The following is a 13167-nucleotide window of genomic DNA, read 5'->3' as shown; positions in this document are numbered from 1 at the left end:
TAAAGATTAAAGTCACACACTTGGCCTGGACACATACTTACGCATGAATTCACCTATTTGTTGTGAAATCAGGTTTTAAACCACTGACCATGCTTTTATGTGCTTTTGTTTATCACCTTTTCACTTAATAAAATCACTCTTTATTCTTTATCGTTCTCTTTCTCAATACTGTAATCTTTTTAATGTCATTTCTGATAGAATTGACTGGACCCATTTTTTTTTATCAATTAACCAACACTGTTGTTATTGATGACTTTAATGGTCATCACTCTGATTCTGCTGGCCCTAAAGCTCATAACTTCTGTATTTATAAATCTTTTACTCAGATAGTTAACTTGGCAACTTGTTTTTCCAGACAACCCTGATCACATACCTTCATTCCTTGATTTGAATATTGTTTCTGACCCTAGCTTGTGTTCAGTTTCTCCTTGTTTTCCTTTAGGTGGTTCTGACAATACAATGTTCTCTATAAACCTTTCATCTTATACTTTTTCTTCCAACTTACCCCATCATTGCATTACTTACTACTATCATAAAGTTAACTCGCATTTTTTTTACGATTTTCTTTATGGCACCCCATAGACTGATATCTTTCATTTCTCCGCTGATAATTGAGCCTCCTATATAATCTCCTGAACCCAGCCAGGTACAAAAGTTTTTATAGCTTCTAGTCAATTTCTAGTCAATCCTCATTCTAGCCCATGCTTTTTGCTTTCTTGTGCAGTTGTGTTTCTTTCTTTTTACAAGAACAACTCTCTTGAGAACAAAAAAATCTCTTTTTATTATTGCATAAAATCAATGTAAAAAGGTGCTGTCTAATTAGTCTCTAACATTCATATCTCTAATACATGGGTCTGATTTTATTACCTCTCTTAAAGAACATTTCCACTAACTTTACTCTTGAATCTAATTGGCACACTCTTCCTGTCATTCCAGAGAAACAGGTTAAACCATTGTTGGACATTCAAATCACTCTGGCTTCTGTTAGTCATTTTACTATTTTACTGCTTTAGATCAACATTAGACATAAGATTCTTTATGACATGATTCCATATAACATTCAACATTAGACATATGACATTACTGTCATTATCTTACAAAAGACTTTTCCAAAACTTTTTTTAATACTTTCTAAACTAAGTAGAAGTGCTTAACTGAATCTTGTTTTCCTGTCTGCTGGCATGTGGCATCTGTGATACCAATCTTTTAAAAACTCTAGAGAAAACTCTGACCCATCTAAATATCATCCTAGCATCTAACTTACACTTTAATAATCTTGAATCTGGGTTTCAATCCTCTCATTCTATATCTGACTTGTTATCGTTATAATAAAAACTGTTATAACAGAAAGGTGCATTAGATGGTGGTGGTGAGGTAAGGGCTTATGCTCTTAACACATCAAAGAATTTTGATAAAGTATAGTCTTAAGATCTCCATAAGATCGCTTTATAAGGTGTATCAGGGAAAGTTTTTGAGATTAAAAAATTTTAATTGAGAACTAAATTATTTATTTATAATGACAGTATTAAAGTTGTCCTCGAAGACCAAAACTATTTTTCATTTACAGTAACTTCTTGCAAACCACAAGATTCTATTTTGTATTGATATATGGTCCTGTATTGTTTCTCATCAATATTAATCATCTCACTAAGATCTCATCAATATTAATCATCTCACTAAGATCTCATTAATCATCTATACTAATCATATCAATCATACATTATCAGCTTTATTTACAGATGAAATTTAACTTCTTGTTTTCACATAGTCATCACTTTTTGATCGCTTAGCACAGGGAGCCGATCTTTAATCTGATCTGCAAATAATTATTGCAACATTACTGATATTGGTATATTGATCAATGGCAACACATTCACTATACTTAACATTTTCCACAATTATTATTAACTACTGACCTCTTATGAAAACCATGTATACAATCCATTGTAAAGCATCTACTAAGGTTGCCTCTCCTTATTATCCGCAACATTTCCTTACTCCCTATTTCATTCTCTACCTCTAAAAAGTCACTGCTGAAATACTATTGCCATACTAAGGCTGGCTCTTCTAAAGACGCCATTTCTCTTCTTGGCAAACTTGTTATAAATGTAGTTGGATCAAACAAGTTATTTTCTCTAGTACCACCAATCTAAACTCTATCTTGCTTGACTCATCATTCAGCAAACATCCTTTTGTATCTGTTTCTTTATTCTCTAAAATCTTTTATTCATCTAATTTCTTGCCTCGCTCATCAATGCTCTACCATCTTCATGTTTTGCCAACAACTTACAGTTTTTTATAAGTCTTCTGTCAATTTTTTTTTTCTTTTTAACAAAATTCTTTGTTTTCTACTAATTCTACTAAATTTACTAAAAAAAAAATTACCAACTTAAATTGTGATTGCTAGTTGCAACTACAATTTAAGCTTTGTTAATAAAGACTTAGTTTGGCAAAAAAAAAAAAAAAGAACCTTACTTTCATAACACTTGATAAATCAGCAAACAATAAAATTTCTGTATTTACTGTCAAAATGTTGTCACAAAATTCAAAATGAAATATTAAAAGTTTATCAAATAAAAAGTCAAAACCTAATAATATTGAGAAGACTAAACCAGTTTTCTGGATCAAGACAGTTGGAAGGATCAGAGTCATCTCAAAAGCCTTTAATACTACAAATACTATTTTTCAAGAAAATAAGATTTAATTAAGCATTTAATTAAGCATTAAATAATTTCTAAAATTATAAAGAAAGTTATAAAGTACATCTCTGCAAGAAACTCTGGGAGGCAACTTAGTTTCTTTGCTGTACTGCTGAGACTGTTTCTCTCATGAAGCAACTTTGTGACTGTTTCTCTGTGAAGCAACTTCAAGGTTTTTAAAGTAAAAAAAGTTAAGAAAAAGTTGTAACAACATTTTTAGAAAAAAAAGTTTATTTATGTACTTTTTATTTCTTTATGTAATTGACAGCAACTTTGTTTATCAAGGTTTGTGTTTTCAAAGTAGAAAATTTAAGAAAAAGTTGTAACAAATTTTTTATCAAGGTTTGCGTTTTTAAAGTAAAAAAAGTTAAGAAAAAGTTGTAACAACACCTTTAGAAAAAAAAGTCTATTTATGCTATAATCTAGATAAAGCAACAAGAAAAACTAAATTTATAAGGCTTAGAGATTATTCTAGAGCAAATTAGATTTCGATCAGATGTGTATGACCTCTTTTAATCAGACATTTTTTATCTCTTACTGAATGGCATTTTAAATGATAATATAAAACAACAACAATAATATCCATATTCAATATATTAAAGATGAAATTTGTTATATATTTAACACTTTGTTTATAGCATACCATGTTAAATAAAATAGACTTTTCAGCATTTCAAAACTGATGAATGATTGTCTAACTGTAAACTCAATTTAAATCCTTAAATTGAATATAAATACACCTATTCACGAAAGTTTAAACAATTGCAGAATTTTTATCAAGTATGTTTGGTTTTTGTTTAATAAAAAAAAAACTGTAAAATGATATCGAATTAATTTTTTTTATTTATTAAAGAAAAAGTAATTAGCTTTAAAATGAATATGAACATATAAAAATTTTAATATTTAGTTAGAAAAAAACAATTACAAAAAATCATATAGGAAAAATAAGAAGCACAAAAGTTTAAACGAATTACAACATTCAAACAAAAAATGAAAAAAAAGCAAAATTAATATTTAAAGTGTCCTCCTATGTTTTTATAGCAAAAATAAACTCGTATGCATTAATTCAACTAATTTCAACTTATGCATTAATTCAACTAATTTCATGCACATCACGCGAAGTACCTTCCAGTACTCATTCAAAAGTTGCTTCAAATGCTGAGTTGATTGAACTTCATGGTATGTCAGTTGATTGTCGATCCAAGACCAAATATTTTCAATTGGGTTGAGATCTGGTGATCTAGGGCACCAGGGCATCACATTGAATTTTTTTTTAAATATTCTTTGATTGAGTGAGCTGTGTGAGCTGAAGCCCCGTCTTGTTGAAAGATGAATTGCTTACTTCTGCCATACCAGTGTCTGATTGATGGAACTAAACACCTTTCCAATGTGTTCTTGTAGGTGTATTGATTAATTCAGCCTTCGTACAGCTTACAGAAGTCAATACCTTTGTGAGAAAAACATCCCCAGATGCCAACCGAACATCCACTGTCTTGTCGATAATGTTGCAAAAACCTGTCTGAATATTTCTCAGTTACAAATCTTTTGACATAGATTCTTCCCTTGCGGTTTACGACTTGAAAATTAGCTTCATCACTCCAAATAACTTTTGCCCACTGTTCTACAGACTAGTCCAGCCTTTCTTTGGACCACACTCGTCGTTTACGTTATCCGTGATTGAAAAAATAGGTTTTCTAGCAGCTATGTACGTTCCAATACCTTTGTCCAACAATGTTCAACTTACGAGCTCTCTCCTAACTTTTGGATTATTTTTTGACTCATTGAAGATTTGTGCGAGCTTTTTGTAGCTGAGTTTAGACTGGGGTTTTCTCTGCTCATTCTGAATATACCACTTTTGTCACAGTTGCTGAGTTTGGATGGTCTCTCAGTATGCGGCATGTCGGAGACGCCGTTGTTAACTTCCCAGGTTTTGATGGTTTTTCGAACGCAATATTCAGAAACATGAAGTATTCTGCCTATTTGAACATTTGTGTGATTTTTTATTGTTGTCATACCAATAACTTGCCATTTGATCTCACTAGAAACTAATTTTTGACCCATTTGCACGCGATTGAAATTAATTTAAAATTTACAATATTTCGAGTTGATTTTTAATGAATTAAAAGCTGCCTGATGATGTTGTGATGAATTTTTTGATTGTAAACTACTCATTTTAACTTTATTTAAAAATAAAAGAAATTTTCGCACCGGATTTATCAATTAATTAGCAAATAATTGGTCCTAAATAAAATCGTTTAAACTTTTGTGACACCTCTTAATTTGTATCACCTACCTTTTAATGAAATTTCTGAGTAAACAGTGATGAGTCAAAACCTACTTTTTTTATTCTATTAACAAATAACCTATTTACTAAATTAGAAAAAAAAATTATTTTGATATCTATTTCCATTTGATTTTTATTCAAGAAAAACCAAAGATTAGATCTTAAAATTCTGTAATCATTTAAACTTTCGTGAATAGCTGTTAACATAAATAAACATAAATTGAAATTGAATATAAAGCCTCATTTTGTTGTAAAGCATCAAATATGTTGAACAGTTAATAGAAGGAATCATAAAGCCAAAGAATGAAAAACATTATTCCTTAAAATCAATCAAAAAACTACATCATCAAAATCAAAATTTATCTCATCTACAAACTAGATGAGATAAATTTTGATTGAATTGATTTTCAGGGTTTTTTAGGCAAAGGCTAGGAGAAGCCAACTCCAACTTAAAACACCCCTTGCCTAGGGGCTCTTGATTGAGTAAAGGCTAGAGATGGTATCTCAATAAAAATACTCATCTTAGGCAGATGTTAAATGCATGTGGCCCCTGTCTTGTAGAAGGCATCCTAGGCAAAGACTTAAGGGGTAAACAGGTTCGATCTGTTGACCACCCTCGCACCCCTTCTTCATCTATAAGACTGGCCCAGATGTATTTTTATCACATTGTTTCCAATTTAGAATGTTGAATGCTGGATCTTCTTGACTCAATGCATGGGTTTTGCTTGTGTCCATTTTTTGCAACTCATTCTATTATCTCCTAATGAGGGTACAGCTCTAAAACTCAGTTTTATGGTTCTGAGGCCATCTGGTAGTCAGGTTTCGCGAACTCTGTGGTAGCTCTCAGAGAGGTTGATTCCATCAACAGTTGAAAAATATCAAAGTATTAACAGTGTCATCTTGCGAATGGATGGTGTCCCTGTTTGTTTTTAATGTGCATTGTCAAGGCCACATTTGGAGCCCTTTGTTATGGCTTAGGGTTTATTAACAAGCCCTCTCTCTTCATCCATATGCCATTATTATCGTTGTTGGTGAATTTAATGTCCATCATACAGAATGACTTAGCTCTAGTGTCAGTGACTCTGCAGGCATTAAAGCCCACAACTTTTGCCTTTTCCAGAAAACCAGAACCATTTATTTTCTCTAATCAACTTATGTCTTGTTTCTGATTCTAGTCAGTGCTCACATTCACCCTTACTTCTGATCACAGTTTGATCTCTCTAAAACTAATATCTCATTCTTCTTCATCATCTGTATGCCACTATCATTGTACCTCTTATAGCTACCTTAAAGCTGACTGGGACTCTCTCCGTGATTTTCTTTGTGATGGTCCTTGGGTAGAAATCTTTTGTCTTCCTGCTGAAAAATATGCTTTTTACATAATTTCGTGGATTCAGGCTGGCATGGAATCTTTTATTCCAATTCGACAATTCCAGGTCAAGCCTCACTCTTCTCCATGGTTTTCCTCACATTATGCTGCAGCAATTTTCAATCAAAACTGTTACTTCCATATCTATCAGCAAAATAATTCTCCAAATAACAGACATCTGTTTATTACTGCTAGAAAACCATTGTAAAAAAATTGTGTCTAATGCCAAACCCTGCTGTTCTCAAGTCATGAAACTTAATATTTCATCACAAAAATTAGGCTCTTGTGACTTCTGGAAAATCTTTAATAGTATCAATAATAAGGGCAAATCTGTTATTCCTCCTCTCTTGTATAGTTCAGACTTTGTCACCTCACCTAAAGATAAAGCTGAATTGCTTGCTAAGAACTTTCCATTAATATCATCTCTTGATTCCACTAGTTGCGTTCTACCTGATATTGCCAACAAACAGGTTGATCCATTGCTTGACATTCATATCACTCCAGCATCTGTATCTAAAGTGATTTCCTGCCTCGACTCTTCTACAGCTTGTGGCCCGGACAACATACCTGTTATTGTCTTGCAGAAGTGTTCTCCGGAGCTGTCGTCTATACTCTCAAAACTATTCAACAAGTGCTTATCAGAGTCTTGCTTTCCAGCCTGCTGGAAAGCGGCATCTGTTATCCCTATCTTCAAAAATTCTGGAGAGCGATCTGATTCGTCTAACTACCGTCCTATTAGTCTTCTTCCTATCATAAGCAAGGTTTTTGAATCTTTAATTAACAAACACTTAATTTCTCATCTTGAATCTAATAACTTACTTCCTGATCATCAATATGGATTTCAATCTTCTCGTTCTACAGCTCATTTGCTAAGAGTAATAAACAATAGGTTTTATCGTGCATTAGATAAAGGTGGAGAGGTTAAGGGCATCGCTTTTGACATTTCTAAAGCTTTTGATAAAGTTTGGCATGCTGGTGTTCTCCATAAGCTTTTTTCTTATGGCGTATCTGGTAACATCTTTAAGATTATTGAATCTTCCTTTCCAGTCGTAATATAAAAGTTGTCCTCGATGGACAGCACTCTTCTTCTTATTCTGTAACTTCAGGGATTCCGCAAGGTTCAATCCTTGGCCCTATACTCTTTTTAATTTACATTTACAATCTTCCAGATATTCTCACAGCTAAGGCAGCATTGTTCGCTGATGATACTACCATTTATTCTTGTCATGATTGTCATGAGCCAAAACTCTCTGATTGCTTGGAGGGGACATTTGAGCTTGAAAAAGATCTCACTTCTGCTACAGTATGGGGCTCACAATGGCTGGTGAGTTTTAATTCAGATAAAACTCAATTTTTTTAGCCAATTGTTATGGCAATAATTTAGACCTTCCTATATTTATGAATGGTAATGTACTTGATGAGTCATCTACTCTTCATCTTCTAGGATTAACTCTAACCTCTGATCTTTCTTGGAAACCTTATATCATATCTGTTGCCAAATCAGCATCTGCTAAGGTTGCATCTCTTTATCGAACTTGACACTTTTATACTCCAGATTCTACTTTTTATCTCTATAAATCTCAAATCCGGCCTTGCATGGAATACTGTTGCCATATCTGATCTTCTATTAATGCCCTTTCTCTTTTAGACAAAGTGCAAAAATGTATTGTAAACATATTTGTACCTGCTTTTGCAGCCAACCTCCAACCATTATCACATCGTTGTAATGTTGTTTCTCTTTTTCTTTTCTACAAATACTATAATCAGCACTGCTCTAAAGAGCTAGCGTCTCTTGTGCCATCTACTAAAATTCATTCTCGTGTTACTCATCATTCAATTAAGCCTCATCCTTTTTCTGTGACTGTTCCTAAGTGCTCCAAAAACATCCAGTTTTTTTCCTTAAACATCAGTTCTTTGGAATTCGCTTCCTTTATCTTGCTTTCCTGATTCATATAATTTGCAATCTTTCAAGTCGTCTGTCAATTGTTATCTTGCTCTACAATCTTCATCTTTTCTCTTCCAGTAACTTTCAACTCTAATAGTGGTTGCTTGCAGCTTTGTTGGAAGTGAAGATGTTAAAAATAATAATAATAATAATAATAATAATAATAATAATAATAATAATAATAATAATGATTTTACAGAAATTATGGTTGAATCTGGTAAAAATGATATTTAATTATTTCTAACCAAGACTATTAAAATTTTTGGTAAACAAACATTGTTATTGAGTGAATTAATAGCAAAATAACAAATCCATTGGTACAAATGGTACATAATTAGTAAGTATTAAGAAGTTACTTCAATAGTTTACTATAAAAAATATGGTATATAGTTTTATAATTAACTTACAATTAGAAAAAGTTTTTTTTTTTTTTAAATATGACTTTTAACTCAGATGTTATTTATAAAATGCTGTATGAATCAATACACCAAATAAAAAGTAAAAACAAATAACTCTATAAAATCTCAAACTACAGAGAACTATAAAAAAGAAAACTGAACTATATATAATAATTTTTAAACCATAAACAGTTTATAAACTTGCAGATGAACTGTAGATAACAGATGAAACTTTTTATAAACTTGCAGATGAATAAGCACAATAGCTTCGAACTGGATTGAAAATATATGGACGAAAAACAGTATCAACTTTTCCTTCATTCACTTGGCCACTCTTCCTATAATAAATAATATTTCTTTTACATTTTATATTTATTTTGCATTTTTATAGCTTTTTATTTTTTATAATTAAGTTTAATTTATTTATATATTTAACTCTATATTTAAGTTTCATATTTATTATACTTAAGTACAAATGTTAAAAGTAAATGCTTTGGACTCCGCCAACTTTGATATAAAAAATGGAAAGAAAAAAATGAAGGAATAAAACCCTTAATATTAAGTAAGAAAAACGAAATAATGAATAAACGAAAAAACATACTTGTTTTTAACTTGATATGAATAATTTTCCCATGAGAGTTTATTATTCTTTTGTTTCTTTGTATTTTCTAGTATCAGACGCTAAAAAAAAAATTAATATAAATTTATATTATATCAATATAAAGAACATTAATATAAATAAAGAACATTAATATAATATTAATCAATATAAAGAACATTATACAATTATACTTCATCATAATATTGTATTGCATCAATATTATAAACTTTACAGCAACCTTCACTTGTTCATAGTTTTCATAATTTATTATAGTTTTTGAGGTGAGATCAATTTTATCATTAAACTATTTTTAATATTCTTATTTTAAGTTTACCACTAAGTAATGCAAAAAAATACTAATTTAACCTGGGGAGCATGGGTGCATGGGATGCATTTACATATTTTAATTACAATGAGCATGCTAAATTTTTTTTTTTTTAAATTACTCGTATTTTAACCTCTAACTTTTATGTTATTTGATAAATCTATGTATTTAATGTCTGCAAAGTGTCAAAACAAGAAATACAATAATAACTGCATTAATACTTTAAGGAAATAGTATTTAAACTTAGCAACAAACATCAATAATTACAAAACCATTAAAAATAAAAAATATTTACAATAAACCAGAATGCCAGCAGTGACAATTAAAATTATGCTTTTTTTGGCCTCAACTTTTTAATATTAAAAAAAAAGGCTACTTATTAACCTGTATTTTCTGAAAAGAACTGTTATGATAGAAGGTCATTTTCTGAAAAGAACTGTTATGATAGAAGGTCATTTTCTGAAAAGAACTGTTATGATAGAAGGTCATTTTCTGAAAAGAACTGTTATGATAGAAGGTCATTTTCTGAAAAGAACTGTTATGATAGAAGGTCATTTTCTGAAAAGAACTGTTATGATAGAAGGTCATTTTCTGAAAAGAACTGTTATGATAGAAGGTCATTTTCTGAAAAGAACTGTTATGATAGAAGGTCATTTTCTGAAAAGAACTGTTATGATAGAAGGTCATTTTCTGAAAAGAACTGTTATGATAGAAGGTCATTTATAAATAATAAAAACTAATTTGAAGTAAACACCTGATATTAATGACATTAGAATATAATAGATAAATGATAATAATAACAAAAAACAGCTATACTTCTTTTTTTTTTTACATGACTTTGTTATATTATTGAGTTAAGGACAGTCATAAAACAATTATACAAAAATTAGTATAATAAGAACAATAAATCATATCTTATATAACTTTTTATATACATTCAAACAATCATTAAACACAAAGTGTTTTGAACATCTAATTAATTGACTTGAATTAACTTAATAATTAAAACTATTCAGTTAATTTTTTAGCATAACTAAACTATAATCTAACTAATTGGCTAAAATCAGTCTATTAATGTTTTAGTTAAAAAATGTGTAACTGTTTTTCAAAAGCAAATTTTATAAATCAATTTGTAAATAAAGGTGTGGTTTGATAGCCACACCTTTACTTACAGTGCAGCAATTTTAAGGTTTATGCAGTTTGGCGCTTTATTCTTCTCCATAAAAGCTGGACGCCAGTCAACCCTGATCACATTAATTCAAGTTACAACTTTAAAAAATAATTAAAAAATCCTAACAAAACTGTACCTAATCAAGCCCTGTCTCTTTTAGTTAATAAGCACGCTTTTTAAATTTTAACAAAAAGTAGTTATTACTTTGTAGTTAAAAAGCTTAGTTCAACTAAAAAGTTAAAAAAAAGGTGTATTTTATGCAGAACTATAAATGGATTTCCTTTAAACAACACGCTCAAAATAAATATTTATGCTGGATAAGTTTATCAGTTCAAAAAGCAACTGCTTTTCACAAACATCATATTAAAATCAAAATACAAAATAATTTAAAAAAATTGAATTGTTAAAAATTTTCAAAATTTTTTTTTTTATTTTTGAAAATTTTTAAACTCTTTTTATTCTTTTTTAGAACTTTTAAATTTTTAGCGAAATTTTTTTAGACATTTTGTTTTTTAGACATTTTGTTTTTTAGACATTCTGTTTTTTAGACATTATATTTTTTAGACATTTTGTTTTGATTTTTTAATTAGACACCAATATTACTTTTGCATGGCTAGGAAAAAAAGTTTCAAAAGTTGATAAATGTATTCCGAGTTCACATTCGTGAAATAAGATGCACTCCTTTTTTTTGTAAAATATTGATTTGATTTGTATGTCTTTTCATTTAATTTATATTGCATAATGATTTACTTAGGATCTCTTAGGATTCAAGGAATTTAGGATACTCACAGTATATTTTATTAAGACTGAGGTTAGATATACACAGTATATTAGTAATGCTAATATTGCATATGTTAAAAATGTTTTTGAAGTAAAATGTGATATTAAACAATTCATTACAAATGAATACCATTATGTATGCTCTGTTAAACTTTTATTTAAATTTTAAGAGAAGTTTAAAACAATTTTAAGATATTTACAAAGTTCTGTAGAATGCAACCTTAGATCACACCATTTGAGTTTTGTAAAAAAGTTTAGGATTACTTTTTTAGGAGTTCTGAAAATCATAACTTCAACTTTTCCCTTTCTCAAGTTTATTATTAAATCAAGGCTACTAAAATGATTAATCTAAACGAATACCAAAATAATGAACCTATTTCTTTATACAACTTTATCTCAATCACTCTGTAATCATTGTTAGCAATGTAAACAACAGTTGTAAACAGATTTACTGGATATGTATTCAAACAAATTTTATTATTTTTGATGAGGATGAAATTTTAAAATTCTATTATTTTGGAACTTTTTTAATTCAAAATATATTTTGTTCTATAAATTGAGCTTTTATTTAAAAATTTGAGTTATTCAGAGTAGCTTTCAAACTAGCATTTATTGGGGAAAGGGAGGATGTCAATAGATAAGAAGAATGAAAGTTGCGATTTTTCGTTTTATATTTAAAACGATTTTACCAAAGCTGCAAAACGATGTTAACTATTTGGTTGGGTTGGGGGTGGAAGTTTGGAAAAAAAAAATTTGTGTGTTGAATAGTTACATCCTTAGCAAAAAATATCAGTTTCTATAGATACTCTGTTTCTATGATACTAATGACACCACAGCCTTCAACTAAAAAAAAAATTAATAAATCTTTTACTGATAAAATAATTTTTGATAAATTAATAAACATGGATCAAAAATTATGGAAATTGACAAGCAAACTATTCATCTTTAAAGTTTGACATTTTAGATCTGCTGACAGATTTCTTTTAAACTTTTTATAGTCAAACAAAATAGGGGAGACCGGGGCTAGTTGACTCGGTTTTTACTCTATAAACTCTGTGGCCCTAACAGCACATTTTTTTGAAAATATTTAAGTGTAGTCCCAAAGAGTATGAATTTGGGTAATTTTTAAAAGTTACATTCATTCACAACAAAAAAATTCTTGGGGCCTTCCCGAACCTTAAAAAAAAAAATTGCACCAACTTACCCCACCACGGGGTAAGTTGCTTATACTCAAGGGGTAAGTTGACTCACAATAATATAACTTAAAGTTTAAAGTCCTATTTATATGTATTCCAATAATATTTTAACCCCACCCACCCCTTTTTTTTAAAAAGAAATCATAGCTGAAATATACTTTTATCAAAATCATCAAACTTTTGGGTCAAGTCATTAGCAAAAGAGTAATTATAAATAAGTCATTAACATAAGCAAAAGAGTAATTATAATTAAAAAGTATATAATTAAAAAGTTAGTATAATTAAAAAGTGAAGTGCTTTTTTGAATGGTCTTAAATCTTCAGGCGATAGAACTACAGTTGACTCTGTAGATGCATTGTACATCATTATTGCTTGAATATCATTATGTGGTTCTGTATC

At 29.7% G+C, this 13167-nt stretch overlaps 1 protein-coding gene across 2 annotated transcripts in view; it reads right to left on the bottom strand.

Annotated features, from left to right (window-relative positions):
- Window positions 1-8789: 8789 nt before the first annotated feature.
- LOC100209482 (F-box only protein 9) overlaps window positions 8790-13167 on the bottom strand; it is a 30041-nt gene continuing 25663 nt past the window's right edge. For both annotated transcript variants that reach the window (XM_065796181.1, XM_065796182.1), the window contains 2 exons: window positions 9297-9376; window positions 8790-9033 (listed from right to left, as the gene is read on the bottom strand). In XM_065796181.1, coding sequence (XP_065652253.1) covers window positions 8931-9033; window positions 9297-9376 — 183 coding nt within the window. In that variant the 3' untranslated portion in view covers window positions 8790-8930. The remainder of the gene's footprint in view (window positions 9034-9296; window positions 9377-13167) is intronic.

This window comes from Hydra vulgaris, chromosome 04 (assembly GCF_038396675.1).
Source record: "Hydra vulgaris chromosome 04, alternate assembly HydraT2T_AEP".
Lineage (NCBI taxonomy): Eukaryota > Metazoa > Cnidaria > Hydrozoa > Anthoathecata > Hydridae > Hydra > Hydra vulgaris.
Note: the sequence above shows the minus strand (reverse complement) of the source record. Positions and strands in the feature narration are given on the sequence as shown.